The 24,139-nt window shown below is 54.5% G+C and overlaps 12 protein-coding genes across 12 annotated transcripts; 6 read left to right on the forward strand and 6 right to left on the reverse strand.

Moving 5' to 3' along the window:
* Positions 1-643: 643 nt before the first annotated feature.
* On the forward strand, positions 644-1,630 carry PFLUO_LOCUS8890 (uncharacterized protein; the record flags this gene model as incomplete). Its single annotated transcript, XM_073786663.1, has 1 exon — positions 644-1,630. One exon carries the CDS (start codon positions 644-646, stop codon positions 1,628-1,630), a length of 987 nt encoding a protein of 328 aa, XP_073642897.1.
* A 1,583-nt stretch (positions 1,631-3,213) lies between these two features.
* On the forward strand, positions 3,214-6,186 carry PFLUO_LOCUS8891 (uncharacterized protein; the record flags this gene model as incomplete). The annotated part of the gene is made up of 8 exons (XM_073786664.1): positions 3,214-3,264; positions 3,336-3,375; positions 3,433-3,458; positions 3,522-3,846; positions 3,896-4,080; positions 4,152-4,484; positions 4,547-4,677; positions 4,728-6,186. 8 exons carry the CDS (start codon positions 3,214-3,216, stop codon positions 6,184-6,186), a joined length of 2,550 nt encoding a protein of 849 aa, XP_073642898.1.
* Positions 6,187-6,512: 326 nt separating this feature from the next.
* PFLUO_LOCUS8892 (uncharacterized protein) lies at positions 6,513-8,263 on the reverse strand (the record flags this gene model as incomplete). The annotated part of the gene is made up of 2 exons (XM_073786667.1): positions 6,513-8,063; positions 8,138-8,263. 2 exons carry the CDS (start codon positions 8,261-8,263, stop codon positions 6,513-6,515), a joined length of 1,677 nt encoding a protein of 558 aa, XP_073642899.1.
* Positions 8,264-9,737: 1,474 nt separating this feature from the next.
* PFLUO_LOCUS8893 (uncharacterized protein) lies at positions 9,738-10,331 on the forward strand (the record flags this gene model as incomplete). Its single annotated transcript, XM_073786668.1, has 1 exon — positions 9,738-10,331. One exon carries the CDS (start codon positions 9,738-9,740, stop codon positions 10,329-10,331), a length of 594 nt encoding a protein of 197 aa, XP_073642900.1.
* A 178-nt stretch (positions 10,332-10,509) lies between these two features.
* On the reverse strand, positions 10,510-11,548 carry PFLUO_LOCUS8894 (Protein ccc1; the record flags this gene model as incomplete). Its single annotated transcript, XM_073786669.1, has 3 exons — positions 10,510-11,020; positions 11,082-11,427; positions 11,488-11,548. The coding sequence occupies 3 exons, from the start codon at positions 11,546-11,548 to the stop codon at positions 10,510-10,512; spliced, it is 918 nt and encodes a 305-aa protein (XP_073642901.1).
* Positions 11,549-12,158: 610 nt separating this feature from the next.
* PFLUO_LOCUS8895 (uncharacterized protein) lies at positions 12,159-12,665 on the reverse strand (the record flags this gene model as incomplete). The annotated part of the gene is made up of 1 exon (XM_073786670.1): positions 12,159-12,665. The coding sequence occupies one exon, from the start codon at positions 12,663-12,665 to the stop codon at positions 12,159-12,161; it is 507 nt and encodes a 168-aa protein (XP_073642902.1).
* An 816-nt stretch (positions 12,666-13,481) lies between these two features.
* On the reverse strand, positions 13,482-14,132 carry PFLUO_LOCUS8896 (uncharacterized protein; the record flags this gene model as incomplete). The annotated part of the gene is made up of 1 exon (XM_073786671.1): positions 13,482-14,132. One exon carries the CDS (start codon positions 14,130-14,132, stop codon positions 13,482-13,484), a length of 651 nt encoding a protein of 216 aa, XP_073642903.1.
* Positions 14,133-14,932: 800 nt separating this feature from the next.
* Positions 14,933-17,254, reverse strand: PFLUO_LOCUS8897 (uncharacterized protein; the record flags this gene model as incomplete). The annotated part of the gene is made up of 1 exon (XM_073786672.1): positions 14,933-17,254. One exon carries the CDS (start codon positions 17,252-17,254, stop codon positions 14,933-14,935), a length of 2,322 nt encoding a protein of 773 aa, XP_073642904.1.
* A 233-nt stretch (positions 17,255-17,487) lies between these two features.
* PFLUO_LOCUS8898 (mitochondrial) lies at positions 17,488-18,345 on the forward strand (the record flags this gene model as incomplete). Its single annotated transcript, XM_073786673.1, has 4 exons — positions 17,488-17,614; positions 17,681-18,087; positions 18,140-18,207; positions 18,258-18,345. The coding sequence occupies 4 exons, from the start codon at positions 17,488-17,490 to the stop codon at positions 18,343-18,345; spliced, it is 690 nt and encodes a 229-aa protein (XP_073642905.1).
* A 207-nt stretch (positions 18,346-18,552) lies between these two features.
* Positions 18,553-19,901, reverse strand: PFLUO_LOCUS8899 (uncharacterized protein; the record flags this gene model as incomplete). Its single annotated transcript, XM_073786674.1, has 5 exons — positions 18,553-18,661; positions 18,717-18,979; positions 19,030-19,058; positions 19,131-19,667; positions 19,763-19,901. The coding sequence occupies 5 exons, from the start codon at positions 19,899-19,901 to the stop codon at positions 18,553-18,555; spliced, it is 1,077 nt and encodes a 358-aa protein (XP_073642906.1).
* A 1,150-nt stretch (positions 19,902-21,051) lies between these two features.
* PFLUO_LOCUS8900 (uncharacterized protein) lies at positions 21,052-22,241 on the forward strand (the record flags this gene model as incomplete). The annotated part of the gene is made up of 3 exons (XM_073786675.1): positions 21,052-21,204; positions 21,258-21,401; positions 21,450-22,241. The coding sequence occupies 3 exons, from the start codon at positions 21,052-21,054 to the stop codon at positions 22,239-22,241; spliced, it is 1,089 nt and encodes a 362-aa protein (XP_073642907.1).
* Positions 22,242-22,409: 168 nt separating this feature from the next.
* Positions 22,410-23,864, forward strand: PFLUO_LOCUS8901 (uncharacterized protein; the record flags this gene model as incomplete). Its single annotated transcript, XM_073786676.1, has 1 exon — positions 22,410-23,864. One exon carries the CDS (start codon positions 22,410-22,412, stop codon positions 23,862-23,864), a length of 1,455 nt encoding a protein of 484 aa, XP_073642908.1.
* Between the last annotated feature and the right edge of the window lie 275 nt (positions 23,865-24,139).

Genomic DNA, 24,139 nt, shown 5'->3' on the forward strand with positions numbered 1-24,139 from the left:
ACTCCATGATGATACTGCGGCCCACCGACTTCAGGTCGAGCCATCGCGATGACTCGACCCCCTAAACCCACTGCTCCATTGGATTTCCGGTGCAGCGGTGGGACAGCGGGCCGATGGGCTATTTGGATACCATGTTACATTATTATGGAGGCGTTTTTTTTTTCTCTACATTCTTGGACATTTATCATTAACTTCTTCCTTGATGGATCGATGTCACGACCAGCATAATGTAATCATCTTCTATGCCCTCCCAGCCTGCTGTCTCCCCAATTTCCTCATTCGTAGATGGCGCATTAGGGTTTTGGCAGACTAAGGGCCACTCCACTTTTTCGCCCGGCACTGAGCACCAATCACTGTCCCGCCCTGCCCGTTATCTCTGGTATCCGCCACCCCTTGTGCCTTGGGCGGGCCATTTTTGACTCGCACCGGTTCCCTTCATCCGCCAGAACCAATTCTTTCGTCTCCTTTCTCTCTTTCTTTTCTCTCCTCTTACAAATCCTTTTGCCTCTCTCCCTCTCTCCTCTCTCCTCTCTCCGATGTGTACTCCGTGAGCTCTGTCCCTCGTCCTCGCTTTCGAGTTTTGCGTGTTCGATTCTTCGTTTCCCGTCTTCCCCCACCCCTTCGCGGCAGGAACTATGCCCTCATGTCCCCCGGCGACACATTCGACAGTCCCTTTAGCCTGTCACGACGTTCCACGATTGGGAAGTTCACCGAACACACGATCACGGCGTGTTTCATCGCCATCGCGTGGTACAATGCCCTGGAACTTATCGTCCTCTGCTTTACGACGTTCAAGCGGTATGGCGGGTGCTACTTCTGGTGCCTGCTCATCGCCTCGATCAGCATCATTCCCTTTGCGCTGGGATACCTCTTGATCATCTATAATATCTACGACAACCTCTTCCCCGTGGCGATGGAGTTGATCGCGTGGTGCGGGATGGTCACAGGCCAGTCCCTTGTCCTGTGGTCGCGATTGCATCTCGTCGTGCACAACCCAGCCATCCTCCGATACACTCTGGCCATGATCATCACCTGCGCCATCATCTTCCACATCCCGGCCTCGGTCCTGGAGCTCGGCTCCCACTCCAATGAATCCGATCTGTTCAGCAAAGGATTCAGTGTCTTCGAGCGCATCCAGCTTGTGGGGTTTTCTCTGCAAGAAGTCATTCTGTCCGCCATCTACTCCTGGGAGGCAGTCCGTCTGCTCAACCTCCGCCCGCGCGGCGACTACAAGGGCATTTTGATCCAGCTGCTCGTGGTCAACATGATCATGGTCTGCATGGACGCCGCCATCATCGGCGTGCAGTACTCCGGCCTTTTCGATATCCATGTCACCCTCAAGGCCATGTGCTATAGTATCAAACTCAAACTCGAATATGCCGTTCTGGGCAAGTTGGTCGTCTTCGCGGAGATGTCAGGCAGCAATTCGGCGCCCACCGACCTGTCGGATTTCGTGGACCTGTCCTACCACCATAACAACCCACTCGCTCAGGAGGACGATGAGAGTCGCACGAGAAGTGCTGGCGAGAGCCCCGATCGCCGTGTGCAGATCTCCTCGAAGGGTTCCTCCTCTGTCCCGCTGCGGTTTAGCTCTTGTCTGGAGGCGGAGACCAGACGGCACGAGATGTAATTACTCTCCGAATATGTAATGAATTATGCAGATAGACGTCTATAGACACGCCCAGAATGAACCCATCTACACTAATGATCTACTCGAATGAGGGTGGTTTCCCGTCCTTCTCCTCCTGCCCCGGCGGATCCCGCTGTGATCGAACATCCGTCCAAACGAAACATTCATATAAGATAAGCACTCTGCGCTCCAAATGCCCGAAACTTTTCAAGGCAGCCGGAGGTCAAGGTTGTTGGGCGGGCGGGGGAGTGAACACGAGGAGGGTGTGGTGGAGATATATATCCGTGGAGGCGTGTCTCCGGGTTGCGGGTGTGGATAGCTCCGGTGGGTAAGTCCCGGTCTGCTGGAGCTGCTGCAGTCCGGTGGGACTACTATAAATGAGCCTAACACATCATCAGGATATGTTGATTCCTCTCCCCAGCCCAGAGACTCGTGGGAATCAGCTATTAGAGTCTGTAGCATAAATCATGCTCATCAGGTTCAATTGAACAAGAGATCATAGTGGAACTGCATAGTCACACACCATATAGCCACTAGTCGACCGACCCAGAGTTAACCGGAAATCAGGGACTCGGGCCAAGAATCGTCCGCACCACCTACACCCGCACCGATCCAGAGCTCCCTTCTCACCTCAGGGGGGTCCTTTTCTCGGATATCCTCCGGAACCCGGTTTTCCTCGTCCGCACGGCGTCGCCACACGCTGATGGTCCAGCCAGAGCTTTCCCCGTGGCTATGCAAGTCAGGTGACCGGGACCGACCCGCTGCGTGGATCGACTCGTTCACCACCGCCGTGGCCCACCGCACTATTGCCCGACCAGCGTACCAGTGATTCCGGGCGCTGCTTCGACGCCTGGTCTAGAATGGACGGCAGTAGGGCTGTGTGTTTCATTGACGTCAATCTGATGCAGCCAGCGGGGAGGATAGACAAGGCCCCACAAGATGATGATGGGGCGCGTGTGCCAAGATCGATCTGGGAAGCTCTGTCGATCGGCCCTGATCTGATGCTGGTTCTCGGTCGTCGCCGTTCGACTGGTTCGTTGCACGCGACGTTGCTCGACATTCCTGCTGTTTCTCGAACCATTGAGACCCGCCCAGCTGGCGGCCATGGAATTGCTGCCAATGGTGTCCGTTCCTTTTTTTTCCTCGTCGGCAGGAGCAGAGATCCAGGTCCAGGACCAAACCAGGTCTCCGGCGCCACGACACCATGACGTCAGGCGATCAGCCATCTGGGCAGCGCTGGCTGTTGCAACTCTCGCCAGGTCCTGACTAAGAGTGCAGAGTAACACGCCCTTCGGGAAGGGATCACTGACTGACCATGGTGCTCGTCATCCCTTTCCTGGTCGTTTATTATGGCCCTGTCCCCCTTCGGTCTCCCCTTCCCCCTTTCTCCAGATTTTCCCTCTTGACATACCTTCCTTCATTCCAGTGATACCCCCTTCCCGTATTTCAAACCCCTAATTCCAATTCCCCTGTTCGTATACTCCCCCATCTCATCGCTGGGCCTGTGCTAATCCTGCCCAGTTCTGCTCTTTTTTTGTAACCTCCATTTTCCATCTTTGGCTCCTACAGGATTCATCGCCATCATGTCTTCCAAGGCTGTGAACCGTCCCACGGACACCAAGCAGAAGGAGAAGGTCGGTGGAGCCCGTGTAACCGCTGCTGTTCCCGCGATGGCGCTGACTTTGTTTTTGTTTTTCTCGCGCAGGATATCAACCAGAAGCTGCAATGGTTTGGCATGTACCATGGTAAGCATCCTACCCGGGAACCCAATCGACCATTTCACTCACATGTTGCTTTTGTAGCCTTCAAAAACAGCAAGCTGCCGTCGGTAGGTTGCGATGAGAAACCCCTCTGAACTCTGGAATTGACTTAACTCGTCTCCCGGGAACAGAACAAACAATGCGATATCGCCCTGAACAGTGCCCTGACATCCAAGGTTCTTACCTCCCCGCCGGCCGAGCTGTCCGCCGAGGGTAAGGTTCTCGTCAGGGATCTGCGCAATGTCATCGAGCAGGCCAAGAAGCTGCTCCTATCGAAGAACGAGGGTGAACTGCTGCAGGAGTTCATCTGGCAGTCCCAGCAGATCTCCGCCGGAAACTTGAACACATCTGTTCCCGTCGACAAGGAGACCGGCAAGCAGGATGGCCAGAAGACGGTCGAGGGTCTCAAGACCCTGGGAACGCTTCTGATCACCAATGGCGAATTCCGCAAAATCCGTATGCTTGATCCTCCCTTGGCGCGGATCTGAATACTGATAGTTTCCAGTGAGCGACGCCACCGTCCTCATCAAGGACATCGCCGCCGACGCGTCGCAGAAGGCTGCCGACCAGGTCCGTCCGTCGGAAGACCAGCTCGCGCAGATTGACGAGCCTGCGGAGGCGAACGTCTGGCACGAGAAGCCCAATATCTCCAAGGAGGACATGAAGTCCAAGTTCCAGAGAAAGAAGGGAGTACGTGATGCTTGCCCCCCCCCCCCCCCCCCCCCCAACTAGCGGCTTGTTTGGACTAACCCGGATCCAAGGACAAGTCGAGCATTGCTTCCAACAATGACGATGCCTCGGTAGCCCAATCCGACATGAGCAAGGATAGCCGGGCTCGTGAATACGCCGAGAAGACCAAGAACTACTTGTCCGACAAGGTTCCCAAGGAGCGTCGCGAGCAGATCATCTGGCGTCTGAAGAAGATGGTCATTGAGGTCCAGGGCCATGCTGACTACCAGCAAGCCATTGAAACCCTGCTGAGCATTGCGGAGAAGTATGCTGGCCACACCAAGTCCGTTGGTCAGCAGAGCTCTGGCAACCTGAAAGACTTCCGCGGCACCGACAGTGTGCAGGCCGCTGAGAATTGCCTACGGGTGAGTATTTTGCATCACGCGATACTATTCAAGGAGTAAATGCTGACTGCCATTGTCCATAGACTCTCATCGAGCGCTTCGCCAACAACACCTCTTTGAGCGATTTCTTCGACTCCTTGAACAAGATCTACACTGATGCCGACAAGGATCCCGAGCTGCGGGGATGGTTCAAGAACGTGGACACCTACATCAGGTATGTGCCATCCAATCCGCTGGTCAACTGGAGTAACTTACATGAGATAGGAAATGTCTGCGTGAGCAAGGGTTCATCATGGAGGACGAGGCCAACCGCCAATGGAATGAGCTGTATGACAAGGGCCGCTATCTGCTGCGTGAGCGTTACAGGGACCACACCAACCGCATTGGGGATGAGATCAAGTTCTTGGCGGATCAGTTCGACAAGGACGCGCAAAACAAGGCCCTCGCCGAGTCGATCCAGCAGCTCTTCAAGGACCTGGGCCGGAACACGGGCGGCGAAGTGGTGTTCAAGCAGGACTTGCTCAAGGACGTGGGCAATATCATTTTGCCAGGCATTTTCGAGAATGTCCGCTACGTCCCAATCCCGCGTATCGAGGTGTCCGATCCCATGGTCGACGTCGTGGTCGAGAACCTGGTCATTGAAAGCGACAACCTGATGCCCAACGTTGTCGAGTTCGGCAGTGACAACTACTTCCGCTGGGGCCGCAAGAAGATCAGCAACAAGCGGGACAACAAGATCATGATCTCTGGGTCTGGCGTTCAAGCCGATCTGCGTGATGTCAGCTACTACATCAAGAAGAAGGAGGGCTTCCCCTCGATCACCGACCGGGGTGTCATGGACATCTTCCTCGGTGGCGAAGGCATCAGCTTCAAGATTGCTGCTTCCAACGCTCAGAAGAAGGACAATGAGCACTTCGTCAAGCTGGACACCGTGTCCGTGAGCATCAAGAACATGGACATCAAGCTGAAGAAGTCCAACCACAAGATGCTCTTCAAGACGTTCAAGCCCATTCTCTTCCGCGTGGTCCGTCCCGCTCTGCAGAAGGTCCTGGAGGAGCAGATCCGCAAGGCCTTCAATGACGCCGACGCCTTCGCCCACGATATTAACACCGAGGCCAAGCGTGCTCAGAAGGCCGCCCGTGAGGATCCCGACAACGCGCCGGGCATCTTCGCCCGCTACGCCGACGCCGTCCGGGCTCGCACGCAAGCCAAGGCCAAGAAGGCTGAGGAGATCGTCAAGCGTGACACCAAGGTCCAGACCGTCATGACTCTCCACGACTCCATCTTCCCGTCCATCGAGCTGCCCGGCGGCGTTTCCAGCAAGGCCACCGAGTATGCCGACCTCGCTACCAAGGGCGAGCGCTGGGAGTCGCCCATCTTCAGCATTGGCAACGCCAAGGAGTCTACCGACATCCCCACCCAGGAAGCTATTACCCGCAAGCCCCATGAAACCACCAGCACCCCTGACGCTCCTGGCGCCCCTGGTGCTTCTGGTGCCGCTGGTGCCGCTGGCCTCGCAACCACGGTCCCCACGAACGGCACGTCCAAGGTGACTGGGAACTCCACTCGTGGCTTCTCGGATGAAGTTGACCAGGCCTTTATCAAGACTACCAACGGCACCACGGTCACCGCTCCCACCATCACCAACCCCCCGGGCACCGCGGTCACTAACCCTACGATCATCAACCCCACGGGCACCAACGGGTCAACCGTGATCAACTAAGCTGGGGCTATTACATACACCGCAACGTCTCTCGATGTGACTTTTCCCTCTCCTTATGAGTACCCTAATTCGTTTTCTGCTGTGAATTTCGTGTCTGTTTCTCTTTTTTCTGGCAATTTGTATGATTTCCCCCCACCGAGCAACAACGTGTGGATTGTGTACTAGTACTTTTTGTCTTTTGAAAAAATTTTCCGGTAGCCTAATGCATACATAATGCCGCCGCTGTTCTGCGCCTAGTCTATCTATCTGACACGAGGGAGGTTAAATGTTAAGTTTTTAGGATTCGCAATTGAAATAGGACTGACTCGTCAAGCCTCGAATGACTACTAACGTGGATGAAGATGTTGGCGAACATTCATATCAGCCTCCGTTATCCCTATTAAGCCCTTGAAATCTTCAGTAGAACTGGTAGACTCCTCATCCGACGCCTGAGAGCCGGCCCTCAAGCCCTGACTAGACGAAAAGTTCCGGTTCATGGAGTATGACTTTGAGAAAAGACTAGTCAGGAAGCCCAGAGCGGCCACAGTGCACATAACAATCCAGACAATCGATAGCGAGTCCGCGTACAGCGACTCAATCAAGTGACGCTGCGGACTGTCCGAGGCCAGAGCCTTGATATACTCCACCAGACTCGACGCATCGCTTGCATACTGATCCGCAGACCGGCCCAGAGACGGGTGATTGTTGAAGTTATGCTTGATGCGGTTCTGAAACACCACCCCGCCGATAGCCACGCCGACCGCCTGGCCCAGCACCCGGAAGAAGGTCGTCATCGTCACGGTGATGGACTGGTATGCCGGGTCGGCGGCGACTTGCACTGCGAGCATGACGGTTGGGTAGAGCATGCCCAGACCGATGCCGGCGACGAGGTTCAGACAGACCCATTTCGCGGTTGGGGTGTTGGCGTCGAGGAGATACAGCAGGCCCAGCCCCAGCGAGGAGAGCGGCCAGCCGGCCCAGAGGGCCCAGCGGTACCGGCCGACTTTCGCGGCGACGATGCCCGTGATCACGGAAATGGGGGCCACGGTGAATGTCTCTGGGAACACGGCGACGCCGGACATCACGGGGCTGAAGCCCAGCACGCCCTCGTAGTAGAGCGGGAGATAGTAGACGAGTGCCCAGAGGATGACGCCGTGCAGGAAGCTGCCCAGGAGGTTGAGCGAGACCGTGCGGTTGTTGAAGATCACCGGCGGGATGAGCGGGCGAGACGGGACGAGACACTCGTACGCGGCGAAGGCGAGTAGCCCGGCCGCACCGAGGATCAGAGGGAGGAGCGTGTGCCACGAGCTCCAGGCGTACATGACGCCGCCCCAGGTGAGCGGGATGAGGAAGGCCGTGAGGGAAGCGACGAACAAGACGGAGCCGAGATAGTCCACGGTGGCGAGCTTGTCTCGCAGCGAGACTTTGTCATGGTGCAGTTTCAGGAAGATGGGAATCAGAATCAGGCCCAGGCCACAGAAGGGCAGGTTGATCCAGAAGATCCAGCGCCAGCCTGCAGACGACTGCGTGAACCCGCCGCCGATGAGCGGGCCGACGACGGTGCCCAGCGCCCAGGTGCCGGAGCGGATGCTCATCCACTTGCCGCGCTCGCGCAGCGGGATGAGGTCTGCGATGAGGATCTCGGTGAGGGCCATGATCCCGCCGCCGCCGATGCCTTGAATGGAGCGGCCGGTGAGGAGGAGGGCGAAGTTTTGGGAGACGGCTGAGAGGATGGAGCCGAGGGTGAAGGATACCACGGCTGCGAGGAGGACGGCTTTGCGGCCGAAGATGTCGGATGATAGGGAGAAGACCGGTTGGAAGACGCATGACGCTACCAGGAAGGATGTGCCTGTCCAGAAGGCTTCTGTTGCTGTTCCGCCAAGGTCATTGGAGATGGTCTATATCAGATGTCAACGGTCAGTATTGAAGGCATATACTGCTTATGGATGTATTAGATCAACAGGGATCTTACCGGCAGCGAGACTGATACAGAGGTTGCGTCGAGTGCAGCCACAAAGTTGAGCAGCCCTACCACGGCGAAGATAGATTTGAGCTGCCAGGTAGGACGAAACGAAGTATCCTGAGGAACAGCCGCCATTGTTTCTCTGGATATGATAAAAGAAGCGGGAAAAATGAGTTTTCTACAATCTGTTCTAGAAAGAAGAAGCACAAGAGTGGAAAGAGTCGCTGTCTTTAAATTCCCCCAGGGAAGAGCCAAGGATCAATAACAACAATGCCTTGAAATGATATCCCAAACCCCCCATATCCCAAAATAGCCGACGAGAGTGTGGATGGGGCCAGCTGAGATTCCATTTACCCTATCTGGAAAAGACGAAATCTGATTTAGTTGAAAGTGCCATCATCTGGGGTCTAAAATAACGACTGCGGCAAGGCATGCGAATGGCTAGATCAACACGACGGTCAGCCTCCAGGAGCACCAGGATGCACACGTTCGTGGCTCAGTAGAACTAGATCTATTCCACGGCAGCCGATTAAGCACTATCATGGTGTTCTTGTTCGGCGCATCCTTTAGCCCTGATTGGCGCTTCGGGGCGGTGTCTAAGTACAATCGGCTGCGAACTCCCTGCCAGCCTTACCATGCCGTTGAAGTGATCGGCATCGCCGTAGGCACGCAGATATGGCGCTGTCGCAGACTAAAAACAAGGAAATACTGAAGACGCAACAGCTGGGCTCGCATTGCTTGTTCGCCTGAGACTGGGGGTAAAATTGCCGGCTAGTGTTGCGATCTGGGGCCAATTCTTGATTCATTCATGATTGACATCATCTCACTGGTTAGGGCAAGAAAGGCTTGTGTCTGGCTTGTTTAGCACTTTCGGGTGTTGGAGTGGAGAGACCTGGAGATTGGGCCTTCACATCAGATAGTCCGTCTTCGGGCTGTCTTTATTCTTTGATCTCGATCTGATACGTCCAGAGAGTACTTGCGACTCATTTATGAGGTTATTTTTTTGGGCCAGAGATGGCTAATCAATATAATTACAGTGTATCATTAGAAAGCAAAATTGTCGCTGCGCTCTTATCCTGGAACATGCTGCTGTCTGTCCAAGAGGGCTGGCTATCCAGACTATACCGGACAACACCGATGGCTATCAGCGACGCCATCAACATGGCGTTTTGCCGGCCAGCTCAGTTCTTCACGGAATTGCCGTGAAAAGGAAAACAGGCTCCTCAAGCCGACACGACAACTAGGTGATCAGGGCCGAGCGGCGGTTTCTAGCCCGGGCGCTACACTAGTCCGGAAAGGGTTACTAGATACGCCACGATTGATCAGTTCGTGGCTCCCTTGACGACAATTTCGGGCTGAAAGAACAATCTGCAGAAAATGATATCTTATCCAGACGTCTAATTGGTAACAACACGGCCATGGCCGTCATGAGAAGTCTTGCGCAAGCCGTTATTGAGTTAGGGCTACGGGGAACTCCAGTGAGTGGTTTTTAGACTGGATCAACCAATCAAAACATCTACAAAAGAGCAGTTATCTAGACTGCACCCGACGCAATAATTTATCGATTCCCCAATGGTTGAACCTCCGAATACGCACGCCCCCAATCAACATGTCCAGATACGAAACAGCCCTCCGTCGCATCGACGAAGCACATGCCTGCGACCCACGGCAAACACAGGATCCGTCATCGCAGGGCCAGATTCCATATGAGCTACACTATGCCAACAAAATGACCTCATACCTCACCCTCGTGGAACCTTCGGCCTCAGAATTGCTCCAGCTCGCCATTCGCGCCCAACACCTGCGCCGATGGGAACTCGCGCGCAGCGAGTTCCCAGCCACGAAGATTGGGTACCACTCCTGGCGCGCGGAGCTGCAGTGGCGGCAGGCCACGCTGGCGGAGCAGATTTGTACGGAGAGCGGGTATAGCGCGGAGGAGGCGGCGCGGGTAGGCGCACTGATACGCAAGGCGGATCTGAAGAAGGGGGACCCCGAGACGCAGACACTGGAGGATGTGGCGTGTCTGGTGTTTTTGGACGATCAGTTTGACAAGTTTGAGAGGGAGCTCGGGGATGAGGAGAAGATTGTGGATATTCTGCGCAAGACTTGGGGGAAGATGTCGGAGAAGGGGAGGGAACAGGCGTTGAAGATTGACTTGTCGGAGCGGGGGCAGACTTTGGTCGAGAAGGCGTTACAAGGATGATATCGCTTTGATACAATACAATAATGAAGGCGAGGCACTCAGTTCGCCATTTGGGAAGATTATAAATACCCCAGTGGTGGTCATATCATGTCATGTCATTAATCTGCAACGCCAATCGCTAATGATGAGAGAAGATGTAACTGGCTACAAAACCGCATAACCCTCGACTCTATGCAAATCAATGCGCTCCACCGGTATCAATCAGACGAACCAGTCCAATCGCCGCACCAGCGGCAACACCACCAACGAAACACATCTGCACACCCCCCCACACACCAGCCAGAACATTATCGCGACCAGTCCAGCCGCGCACGATGCAGGTCTTCGCATATCCAAACGCCAGCAGAGTCACGGCCATGACCCCAATACTCCAGTACAGCGCGACGATGACGCGCTCGGCGATGAAGTACGGGATGAGCGGGATGAAACCGCCCACGAAATAGCCAATTGCCAGCGTCACGGCCGAGACCCAGGCTTGGTTGCAGGCTGGCGCGGACTGGCAGTGGTAGAAGGTCAGTAAGAAGTTGCGCAGCCGCTCGCTCGAGGCGTGCAGGTCGGATGTGATGTCGGTGATGGCGGCGGCGGAGAGGCCGTAGGGCGCGAAGGTCTCGTGCACCATGGCGCGGGTTTGGTTCGGATCGTTGTCAATTAATTCTTGTGTCTCGCGGACTGTGGCGTCGTAGGATTCGCTAGACAGAGGTCAGAGCAAGATCTAACCATGTCAAATAGAGAAGTAGGAAAAAGACTTACGCTTCACTCTTGGCTCCCACATACCCGCCCAGCCCCATCGAGATCGCACCGGCTGCCAGCTCGGCCAGGCCACCCAGGACAACGACCTTGGTGTTACCCAGCGCGGACAGACCTGCGCTCAAGGCAAAGGGCACCGTCAGGCCATCCGACAGCCCGAGAATAGCATCCGACACGATGCGCGGGTTGATGCGCGCCCGCCCGCTGACGCTGCTGCCACCGGTGCTGCTGGAGTCGTCGTGGCTGGTGGACCGTCCGAAAGTCGCGTAGTTGCGCCCCGACTCAATGTCCTGATCCGAGTCGCCGCGGAGTGTATCATCGTCGTCGATGCGGGCGAGGAGTGGTTTCCCTGGTTTCTATTAATGATCTGATCTGTATGGCGCGCCACACCACGGATGGATCGACTGACCGGAGACCTGGGTTGACTGCTGCTGGGGGAAGAGTTTCTGTTTGAGGAAGAGGAATGCCATGTTGGGGGTAGCGCTGGCTACGATGGGCAGCCGTGCGAGCTTTAGAAGCTATGCTAGGAAGCTGTGGCGGTGGCTGACGTCAAAGGCGAGGCCCAGCAAGGTTGACAAGAAGGAATACACAAATGGAAAGAAGAGAGAAAACGATCTAAGGCATCACCCGTCCAGAAGTAAATAGTACAGAAAAGAAGAGGGCCCGTCCCCTATTTATTCCTCCATCCGTCTTTTCTCTGCCCGATGCCTGCAGAGCAAAGACTGCACAACGGGACGATGTTTTCATCCACGCAGGAGGCCGACACCAATCAGGGCGACAGGAAAGGTCAGCGCTGAATAACGAGCAAAGAGAAATCCGAGGATGGTGATTGGAGTGATGACGACCATGACCATTAGCGCGAAGGTTATTGGGCGCCGCGGTGGATCCGGGAATCTTGAAGGGATGAGGTAAGGCACTCGGCCTGGACTGCTTCTTCCATAACCTACTATCTCCGAGCCCGAGCCCTAATCGAGAACAGAGTCGCGCAGTGGATGACTCCGAATGAGACCCCCGTTCACGAAATCAAAGTTCGCAGAGTCGGTTGCTGGTCAAGTCAAAGCCTTTGATTAACGCTAAGCCTTAGGACATTACAAACGGCATAATATAATCCACCTTGCCTAGAGGCACGCCTTCCTTGCGCAAGATGCCATAGGCAGTAGATACATGAAAGAAAATATTGGCCTGCATAAAGCACGCGAATGTAACCCCAGACATGGGTTGTATATTAGGCCCTATAGGCGTGGGCTTGACAGCCTCACAATGTTCGAGGATGAGGTCTTTGTCAACCGTCTCGAGGGCCTGGAGCACCTTGTCGATGCGAGCGTACATTTCCGCATATGTGTAGACAACGTCCTTGCTCGTGTCTTCTGTTGGCAGTGGTTCGTCGGTCAGCTTAGCCAGAGCTAGCAATGTCTGCGTGCTTGCCGCGAACACTTGAAAGCTAAGTGATTTCATGTCATCGTGGAGTCGACAGGACGGAAGACTGGAAGCGTTGGGCCCCTCCTCGGCTTTGTGAAGGATTTGCGAAAGTGCCGTCAAGGCCCGCTTTGCTTGGAGAACAAAGCCCTCATAAATTGTGTACACCATTGTCGTGATCGGATGTGGGGGTATGAATTGAAGTTTGTGGCTAGGAAAATATTTTACCTCAGACCTGGGAGGGGTTATGTAGCTTACGCTCGTCACCAAGAACGTGGGATACGCAGCGCCTTGGCCAGCACGATAGTACTCCTGTAAGCACTAGCCGGTGAGGCTAGACTAATCTAGGTTCACGGGCCTCAGCTGAGTCCAGTGATCGAGGTCGAGCGCCGTCAAGGATGAAACATGAAAAGATTTACAAGAAAATGATACCGATTTCCTAGAAGTCTGTATCCCGATGGATGTCCTTGAATAGTGAATATTCTTCTGTCGATGTAGACGACTCCTCTTACTGTACGAAAATTCCGAGGATATGTGGGTCAGGTTACTACATAGCGGCTCGACTCGAGCCCACTAGATTGCAGATTGCAAGGCCTAGTTAGGGGCTGGCACAGTAGCAACAGATTTAGAGAGTTGTGTTTCCATGATTCATGTTCTACAGTATGAGATATGACATCGATGCCATGCTGGCTCACCAGAAATCAATCATTTGGAAAGTGGCTATCAGCTAACGAAGTATGCATCCAGAATTGCAACACTGGAACATCTACATGTTCAATTTTAAGAAACGTATTCACAAATCCGTCGTCATTGAGTATGTTCTCATAAACGGTATTCTTCGTGACCAAAACATTTTGTGGCGTAGACAGGGGGGAATTATAAGATTCTAATTACATAGCAGACCAACTCCAGCGGCTCAAAACGACACTAATCAAGACAAGCGGAAAAACACGATTCCCTCATAAATCGTGGCAGATTGCACCATTCTCACAGCGCAAGCATGAATCCCAACAGACCGACCGCGCCGGCGAAGCTGGCGGCGACGTTGGCACTGGGAACAGTAGCGCCGTTGGTCGTTGTGGGCTTACTGCCCGAGGCCGCGGTCTTACTGCCCGACGTCACGATCTCGGTCGAGGTCGAAGTCGAGCCCGAGCCGGAACCCGATCCAGAGCCAGAACCCGATCTAGAGCCAGAACCCGATCCAGAACCCGATCCAGAACCGGAGCCACCGGTAGCAGTCGCCGTGGAGAGACTGGTAGAGGAACCGGGAGTGTGAGAGACGGAAGAGCTCCCGGGGATGGCAATGCTAGTGGCGGACGCCGATGCGAAGAGCTCAGAGGAGAATATAGCCAAGTCGCTAGCGGGCACACGATCCCGCCAGGCACTGTTGTAAAGTAACTCGCTCACGATGTAGGTTTCAATGCTCTCGATCTTCTGAAAGTTGCTATGAACATAGGCTTGTTCTAGCTGCTCCTCGATCGTAATCGGAATCGCGCTGGCCACGGCCCTCTCCGCCGACACAACGGCGGGAGGCGGGGTCATGACGGAGATGCCCAAGTCTGAGGGCTCCTCGGTGACAGCGGGAGCAGCCATGGCTAGGCTGGAGAGGAAGAGGGCGGCTGCGACCTTGGAGTGCATGTTGGCGGTTTGTGATGAAAGAGGTAAGCGATGAGAGAGATATTGGATAGGTGGGGTTGGGCTTGGGGTCGGGAGAAGTAAAATGAACGTAGGGCAGCGATCCTCTTAAATATCTTTCCCGGGGGTCTATAATTAGCCTGCTTTCTACCCTTTTGAGGCTCTGTTAAGCCCCATAATAATGATGGCGGGGCTGGACAAGGGTACCGGTATCCTTACTAGTGCTACGGCGACGCCAAAATTGATCGCAACCAACACGTTTTTGGCCCCATCTCCACTTGGCGGATACACGGCCGGCCCTACTCCGTACAAAAGGTTCAGGTCGGGGGCTTGGCCGGGAGGACTGTGCGTTCAGTGTCTACCGGTACATGGGTATGTCCACAGCGTCGGTGTGGCCCCAAGGGTGTTGGGGCCATAACCTGGGGTCGCCGCCCCTCGTCCGCTTAGGGTTGTGCAGATGCCGTGGAAAGCATTCAGACCACCACTTCGAACAAAGTGACAATATGTCCTGTAGGCCGGCAAGGGCGCCAAGCCAACCGGGAGAACTGCCCTGTCCATAAAGAGAAAGCAAAGGGAATATCTTCCAACGGGACCAACGAGAGGTTTGCCGCTAAGCTCAGCCTCGCGCTATGTTCCCTCACTGCCAAGAAACTTCCCTGGTCGGCCTTACGCAATGCTTCTTTCTGTCGGTGTCATGGATCTAATAATATATGTATTGTTTTTTTGTTTTTTGGATTCAAGCAGCGTGGGATCGAGTTTGCGGGGATGGAATTATTTAAAACGACATAGCCATTCAACACCGCCTATCGGCCCTCCGCACGCTCCACCAGGCGATCCTCCAATCCCATCGGCTCCCAGATATCTTTGGCCTTCTTGTTTTGCACCCAGACCACGTCGCCCTGCAGGAAGGCCACGACTCCACCCTTGCCCGTCGCACTGGCAGTGATGCGGAATAGAGGCTGTCCGTTTTGCGGGTGTGCCTCACGCAGAGGCAGCATAATAAGCCCTTGCTCGGAGCACCAACCTTCCAAAATGTCCTTGAAAGCAATCTCTTCGGTGACTGGGGCCTTTGGCCGCGGTGCCGGCGCGCTGGCAGCTGCCGCAGCTTCGGCAACGGCTTCGTCCCGGGTCGGGAGAGATGGCTGTGTGGTGGTGGTCGGCGGTGGCAGTTCGGTCGCGGCGCGATCTCCAAGTTGCAAGGCGAGATTCATTGTCTGTAAGCCTTTCTCCCACTCGTCGTTGATGAGCGTAAGCTCTTTGATATTCTCCGGAATCTGGGTTTGCCACCAAGAAAACCACGTGCCGACCTCTTCGTAGTTGGGATCGTTGGTGAGCCAGATGTATAGAATCTCATGCCACTTGGGGAAGAACTCAGAGACCAGTAGCAGGCCCATCACGTTGGGCTGGAAGAAGTCTCTCCAGTGGAGAACGTCTTCCAAGGCAGTCAGATCTTGATCCTGCGGGTTCACGACGAAGTCTTCGCGGAGGTGACGGGCCAGACGTGGGAGCAGGTGGTTGCGCAGACACCCGTCAAACTCCGGGCCCAGTGCATCCCGCCAGAGCTCGATGCCGTTGATCAGACCCTTGCGTAGGCTCCACGAGTCCAACATCAGGCGGAACTTTCTCCTTGCATCCGACATAAGACCAGTCGGCTGCTTGGGATTGGTATGTCGTTCATCCAGGTATTGCAGCCACGTAAACAGCCACCATGGGAACTGCCCATCGTGCTCGGATGGGTGCCGGCGACTGATCCGCGGTTTCCAGTTCTTGAGCGCTCCACTGAGCTTAGGAACGACCAGTTGATCCAGAACATTGGCATAAACAAAAGGTGGGACAATTGGCTTCCACGCTAGCACTAGAGATGTCGCAACGGACGGGTCGTAGACATCCCAGTCATTCAAGAGCGCAGATCGCATCCGTGGGAGCCAGAGCGTGTAGATCATTGTTTCGTATGGGGATGTGGAATGCCGCTGCTGGGACTCTTCACCATCGGTCCTGCGAGAGAGAAGAGGCTGAAGTCGGGTGAGGTTGGACACGAGGAATGTCGGATCTTGGAGAGGCTCCCACTCTTCCATTGCTTGTCGGAACAATGGATGCATGGCAGCGACCGCCATCTCTGGCAGCCGGTATGCATCAACGGCGTCTTGATATGTAGAGTACACGGCCTCCAGTTTACCCGTCATCTCGTCGAATTTCGCTGTGATGCTTTCGTCATGTTCGAAAATGTCCAGCTCTTCCACCGCAGCGATCAATCCCGTCAGATGGTTGACCCGGGACTGGTATGCATCCAATTCCTCCACCACCTGGGCCTCTTCGAGTTCGATGAATTTCTTGCGTTCGGTCAAGCCTTTCCACTCGTCTGCAAAGGCCTCCAGGTCGTGCCGGGCTCGTCGAGCAATCTTCACTGCTTCGCCTTCATCCTGTCTGACGAAATCTTGTGGCGTCATCAATCCAGCTGTCGAGGTCAGGACGCGCTGTTCCTTGCCCGTAGCGTCGATCAACGATTTGAGCACGTTCGGAACCTCAAGACCCTCCATATCTGCCTCCATCTCGCGGGCGGTACGGAACTGGGGTTTTGTGCGCGCGACCGGCGTGCCCGTCCCGCTGCGACTGCCCGTCTTGCCCTCCTCCTTCTTCTTCCGCCGCCGCCGCCGTTCCTCGTCTGAGCTGTCTTCGAGCACTTCGCCTCGGTGCCGGGCCGCCCGTTTCTCCTCCTCGCGAGCTTGCTTGGTCTTCTCGCGTACTGCACCAAGACCAGCCCCCTGCGGTCGCGCCTGCGCTTCGATCGGATTGACGATACCCTGGCCACTGGATCCGAGACCTTGGCCTTCCTGGTAGCCCATCTTGGCCATCATGCGCGCGGCGAACGAGTTTCCTCCTCCCGCGCCGTTTCCACCTCGAGCGGATCGGCCGCCTCGGGGTGGTGCTGCGGCGTTTGTGTTGGCCATGCTGCCCCGGGGATTGCGAGCTGTACTGCCCAAACCACCCATGGAGGGAGGTGACTCGGAACGGCGCGACGCTCTCGCAAAGCCTTGAAAGCCCGGACGGGCCTCCTCATCGTCGCTGGAGCTCATATCAGCAGCCTTGCGCTTCTGGCCCGCGAAGCCAGACAAAGGCGACTCCATGCCGGTGGTGTGGCTGGGAAAGTGAGTGACAACTTCGAACTAAACGACTATCGATAACTGAAATTCACGTGGAGCTCCGGCACCCGGATGAACCCTAGTCCGGGCGAAAACAAGATGACGTTACTCGTTACTTCATACCTTCCCTTTTGTCCTGTTCGACTTCTCCTTCTCCTGAACACTCCTTTCCTTTGGATTTTACTCCTTCCTTCCAGACCCGACTTTGCTTATTCACAATGGCTGCTCTGCTCTCCAACTCGGCCCGCGTGGCCCTCCGCTCGGGAGCTTCGGCTACTCCTAAAGCTGCTGGCGTTGCCGGCTTGACCTTTGCCCGCGGCAAGGCCACCCTGCCGGACCTGTCCTGTACGTTGAAGATTGTGTAGTTTGGCCTTGTACATGCCAAATTGCCCTGTAGCTGACCAAATACAGACGACTATGGCGCCCTGGAGCCGTCCATTAGCGGCAAGATCATGGAGCTGCACCACAAGAACCACCACAACACTTATGTGACCAGCTACAACAATGCTATGGAGCAGCTCCAGGAGGCCCAGGCCAAGAACGACATCTCGGCTCAGATTGCCCTCAAGCCCGCCGTCAACTTCCACGGCGGAGGCCACCTGAACCACTCCTTGTTCTGGGAGAACCTAGCCCCGAAGAACGCTGGTGGTGGTGAGCCTCCTTCTGGAGCTCTATTCAAGGCCATTGACAGCACCTACGGCAGCCTGGACGAGTTCCAGAACAAGATGAATACCGCCCTGGCCGGCATCCAGGGGAGCGGCTGGGCGTGGCTGGTCAAGGACAAGCAGACCGGCCAGATTGGTATCCGCACCTATGCTGTAAGTGATGCTGAATCCGTAGCCACCATTCGTTTACTAACTCCAGCGACAGAACCAGGACCCCGTCGTCGGTCAGTTCGTCCCTCTGCTCGGCATTGACGCTTGGGAGCACGCCTACTAGTAAGAACCTTGTGATGTTTTCTCCCGGAATATACTAACCATCACCTCAGCTTGCAGTACCAGAACCGCAAGGCCGAGTACTTCAAGGCCATCTGGGAGGTCATCAACTGGAAGGCGGTGGAGAAGCGCTTCTCATAGATCATTCCGTTGGTGTGAATTGCCTCGGACTGTAACATCTTCCATATCCATTCAATCTAGCCTCGGCAATCGTTTCTCAATCATTTTACGCACTTCTAGTTGTTTGTAAAGGAGAACATGTAAATTCCCTATTCTGGGATTTATGATGCGGTGCAGTGTTATTCTTATTTCCTTGAGAGGCTCGATTATAGAAGCATACGCTGCTACTTAAATCAGCTCCGTGATCTTTTGAACAGCCAACTTCACCTGCTGCTGAATATCTTTGATCAACTGGTCTGTAGATACCACTGCGTCGATAACTCCAACGCTCGCACCGCTAGAACAACTTGTCAGTGGGTACAGCGTATCAAATCGAGCACAATTGGACTCACGCCCAAATCGTTCGCCTCTGAACATCTCCTTGCTTGGCAGCATCGTTATAACGCTGAATGACTTCCTCATTGCTGACGCCACTTTGGGAATCGTTCCAACTGAGGCTAATTACAGCCCTGCCGTCGTATTGCCTAGGGAAAACATCGGTAGATTGGAAGACATCATGCCGGACCGACTTGATGGTCGAGATGGCGCCGTCGCTGGCCGAGAGAATTGATTGCTTGATAAACGAGGGAGCTGAACACTCCGTGGTTGCAATAAACTTAAGTCCGATCAGCAAACCTACTGGTGAAAACGCTTAGATATTCTTACTCTTGTGCCCATGACAATCCCATCGGCACCTGCTCGAAGTAATCAGTACACCATCACCAGTCACATTTTGAAAAAGAAAAAAAAAATACTAGACCACTTACCAAGACCCAAAGCAGCAACACATCCTCTCCCGTCTACAATCCCACCAGCAGCCACGATCGCAACGTCCTTTTTGTTTGAATCCCCAGCCACCGCATCTCGCACCTCAGGTAGAAGCGACATGAGACTAGCTCCTTGAGCCCATTGATGACCTCCAGCATCGGTACCCTGCACGACAACAGCATCTGCACCCTGTTCAACAGCACTCCTGGCTGCTTGCACGGTCCCAACCTGCACAAGGATTTTGACGACCCAATCACCCTTCGCCTGGATTTTGCTAATGGCTTCTATGAGAGGCAGGTGATCTGCATCCGACTCGGGGAAAGAAAGCCATACCGCGGCAACCCGATGCTTCTCGAGAATGGGGATCGCATTCATTTCGAACCCTGCCGGTTTGAATGTGATAAAACCCACGCCAATAGGCAGAGCCCCCGTCGATGAAACGATCCCGAGTTCGGCGCGAGTTTCTGCCAGTTGAGTATCTAGTCTGGCCAGCTGGGCCGATTCTGGTCCGAAATCGAAGCCCCCGCCAATGAAACCTGTGGTACACGAGTCAATGGGGGGATATTGCGACATAACCCCTAACCGGACAGCATGGGCCTGTGTGTGGCTATGGCAAATATAATCAACGTACCCAACCCCCCAGATCTTGTCACTGCGGCTGCCAAGCGGGAATCTGCGAAACCGAACATCGGCGCATTGGCAATGAATGGCGTGGTCGTATGGGGAAACCACCGCTTGAGGACCCTTTCTTGGATCTCGGGAGATCCCATGTTTGCGAGTTTGGTGTCTTTCTCTAATACAAAGTGCTTTTGAAGGATGTGGTCAAGTCTAAACGCAAGTGATGGGGTTGGGTGTGTATATGAATCCAGTGTTACCCCACCTCCCGAAATCTACATAAGCACGCATTTCCCTCGTGTTAGTCATGTCTATCTACCTGAGCAACTCCGATCCGTCCCTTCTAGGTGACCCTCCTATCCAGAACTTATATTATTCGTGCCAACACGTGGGGGCTGAGAACTTTCGCCCCAACGGCCTGATACCGAGCATACTAGATAGGCGTACATTGGCTGAAGAAATCCGGCACGATGATTTAGTTGACGCATGATGATCTCCAATAGTGCTAACTATCAACCAATTCCATTGAATACGATGGTATGACGGATCGACAACCCTCAATACGCCCCCAATACGGTACGCAGACCAATGGGTTCTACTAACCAGGGTTAGTCCGTAAGTCTCTCCAATAATCATGCCGGATTTTCTTCGCCCTATGCGGTCCCGCAATAGTTCTCAGCCCTGCCCGCCTAATACCAGAGTATCAGACTAGTATTGCAACGCTCTCAGCTCTATGGGGTTTCCGTCCCTTCTGTTCATTTCAGTTCTACCGGCTCCCGCCCACGCGCTTCCATACTCTTCAACTATTCCAAACTGAGATACCCTGCCCTATGGTATTTAGAGGACAACCCAGCCTAAACTGCGCCTTATGTCGGGCTAGGCGCCTCAAGGTATGGAGACTACCGCGCTCGGATAGGCCGCTAATTCGCGTAGTGCGACCAGCAACGGCCGTCGTGCTCGCAGTGCATCCGAGTAAAACGGGAATGCCCTGGTTATCGAGAGACAGCGGCCCTTCGATTCTATGACCAAAGCGAGGAAGTGATCAAGAAGGCCCAGAAACAGCATGCCCCTCGGAAACCGTCAAAACCCTCAAAATGCTCGAAAGTATGTCCTATAGACGAGCCGACCTCAGTGGTGCCGACGCCTATTTCGGATCCGATAGATGTTTGTGCGACGTCATTTACGTTGAAGCACTATGTTGGCAACGCACAAATGGGGGGCATGTTGCCGTACATACCGCATCTTTTAGGCACTGACCCTAGCCCCGCACTACAAGCTGCAATCAAGGCCATCGGGCTGGCAAGCATGTCCAACACACGCAGCTCGCCGGACTTGATGCGCGCTGCACGACAAGAATATAGCACGGCTTTACTAGCCACTCACAGTGCGCTACAAGATCGGGTCCAATGTAAATCAGACTCCACTTTGGCCGCTGTGATGCTACTGAGTATGTACGAGGTAAGACAATCTTGTCTCAAGCCAAATTGAACTCCATCTGATGGACCAACTAGACAATTACTTGTCGCAGCCCGGATCTAATGGGTCGATGGATCAATCATGTACAAGGGGCGACGAAACTCATTGAGATGCGGGATGTTCAGCAACTGCAGACTCCAACTGGCCTCCAGTTATTCTCCCAGATCCGCATACAGATTGTAAGACATATTTGTTGAATTCTTTACCGATTCTAACCTACTATCTAGGCTCTGGGTCACATATTCTATAAAAAGCACGCACCGCCTGTCGTCGTCCAGTTATCAAAAGTGGCGGCTGCCCACCGCGACGGCGGATCCGAAAAAACTGAAGATTTCTTTAACATCCTCGTGCAAGTCAGCAACCTCTCCGCAGAAATCCGCGCGAACGCCAACAGCGAATCGTCATTCCGCAGCCCGGCACCCTTCATTCAAAAGGCATTCCAGCTAGACATAGATCTAGTATCATGGGTCATGTCCATCCATCCTGCCTCTCGATACACTATCGCGAGTGTCTACTGTAACGAAAACAAAAAAGACGACTCTGAGTACCGCTCGGTGTACGGCGAAAGCCACCATGTGTATCCAAACGTCGAGATCGCATCTATGTGGAACAATTACCGCCTTACCCGCATCATTATCCACGAGATTATAGGCAACATCTACGTCAGACTACTGAAACCGGGTGGCCCATCAGAGGACCGCCTGATGGCATTGCGGAGTATAGCGATCAGTAGGCAGATGGCAGAGGATATATGCGCCAGCGTGCCTTATCATTTCAACTCCGAGGATGTGGCCACAGGGAGCGTGTTCCGGCTTATCTGGCCGTTGTATATTGCGTCAGATTGTGTGGGGTCCTCGCCCCCGTTGAAGCAGTGGATTGCGCAGACTCTAGAGAAAATTGGACATACGATGGGCATCCAGCAGGCTCTCACTATGTCGCAGCTTGTGAAGGAAGAGACTGGGCTGTCATGGCTTTCTAGGGAGCTGGATACAATTGAGGGGAATATGGAATCCATTTAGCGATAGATACCTTAAAATTCTTGATGTTTGATAGCGGTCTACTTGGAAACAATAATTATGCGTTCATACATAGCAACTTGTGGCAGCTTCAGCCACAGTGGCGCAGGCCCCGGCCCGAAAACGTCAGTGTAGCAACACTTCTGGTTGTCTTAACATCCACCGCACACCATGTCCGCTGAGAGCCCAGGGCAGAAGCAGGGTGTCAAAGCCTTCTTTGCCAGTGCCCTGCGTCCGAAGAAATCCCGCCAGACCCTGCGCAAGAATGCCTCTACCACCGACCTGCGGCTGGCCGCTCGTCCCAGCGCCAACGAACCACCTCCGCCAATGCCGGCGCTCGCGCCCTTGGCGGCGCACCAGCTCAAGTACAAGCAAACGCATGCGCAGATAGATACGCAACTCGGCGAGCGCCGTGATTATACAACCATGATCCATACACTGGGTCTGCTGGAGCCCATGGACACCTACGGCCCCAATATGATCGATGACGACAACCGGCCGCCCGGGGAAGGCGATATTGCCAGTCTGACATCTGAACTCTGGAATAACATAGCTCAATACCTGTCTCCTGCAGAAGCGGCCAGTCTCGCATTCGCCAATATCACGCTCTACCGCCGTCTGGGACCACAATTCTTCACGGCGCTGCACCACCCACGAAACTACAACTACAGGATCGAGTTCCTGGCCGGACTCGACCGCTCGCTTCCACACTCTCTCCTATGTTTCCCATGCGCCAAATTCCACCGACGCACACAAGAAGGAAGCGAGCGCCTCAAGCCCACGCACGTGGTGAACCCGCTCTTCGAGTGTCCCAATGCGCTGAACGCGCTCAATCCGCCTCCACGCACGCCCATCACACACGGACGCATGATGCCCTTCTTGTTTGTCCAGTTAGTAATGCGTGCGCACCGCTTCGGGCCCAGCTACGGCCTCACCGCGGAGTCGCTCGGCCGCCGCTGGATGCGAGATGGCTGGTCATTCCACTCGCGCTTCCATGTCCACGAGGGCCGACTTCTGATGCGTGTGAAGAGTCAGACCTTCGCACCCCCGGTCCTGACACCGTCACAGCAGCGACTTCTATTGTATTCCCGCGAGGACTACTGCCCGTATTTCTCATCATGCCCGCACTGGCGCGACGGCGAGCTGATGCCCGCCTGCAAGTGTGCATTAGACCACATCCCCAAACCACGCCAGACAGGCGGGCTGCAGGGCATCGAGCACAAAGTCAAAGACCGATGGGCGGGACGGGTGCACGACCCGAACTCGCTGGTCACCCTCTGTGGCTTCTGTCGGCCTATGCGGCGGTGTCCCGAGTGTCCGACGGAGTATCTGTTAGAGATCAAACTCGCAGAAGACCACAGCGATGCACGGGGCGTCCAGTTCAAGCAGGCGCTCGTCGTCACGCGGTGGAGCGATCTGGGCGATGGTACCACGCCTGCGGGCAAGGAGTGGGGTGCTATCTCCGGTACGCGAGACGATTATGACTCCTTCAAGCATTATGAGAAGCGCGGCATTGCGAGTATCTTTGAAGCGGCATTTACCGCTGATACGCTGCCCGGCCAGCGTGTCATCTCTATGAATCCTAAGAAGAAGAAGCTGGGTGAGAACGGTCATGACTGGTACTAAAGTTCTTTTCATGTGTACTCTATTTTCGCCTGTGTGTTACTTGAACCCTTTCAGCTGCGGTGCTTTTTTAAGGTAGAGGCGTTTGTTTTTTTTTTTTTTTTTTTTTTGGAGTATGGTGTTTCAGGAGAATGGGATTGTGGGAGACTATAAAAGGAGTTCATGTTTGAATTACAACTAGACTGCGGGGACCTATGAAATTGACGCCGAAAATGGCCGGTTCCAAAGCGAGAAACGGCCGCTTTTCCGCTCGTAACTTGTAACACCCAAAGCGAGTC

The sequence above is a fragment of the Penicillium psychrofluorescens genome (genome assembly GCF_964197705.1).
Source record: "Penicillium psychrofluorescens genome assembly, chromosome: 6".
NCBI classification, from domain to species: Eukaryota; Fungi; Ascomycota; class Eurotiomycetes; order Eurotiales; family Aspergillaceae; genus Penicillium; species Penicillium psychrofluorescens.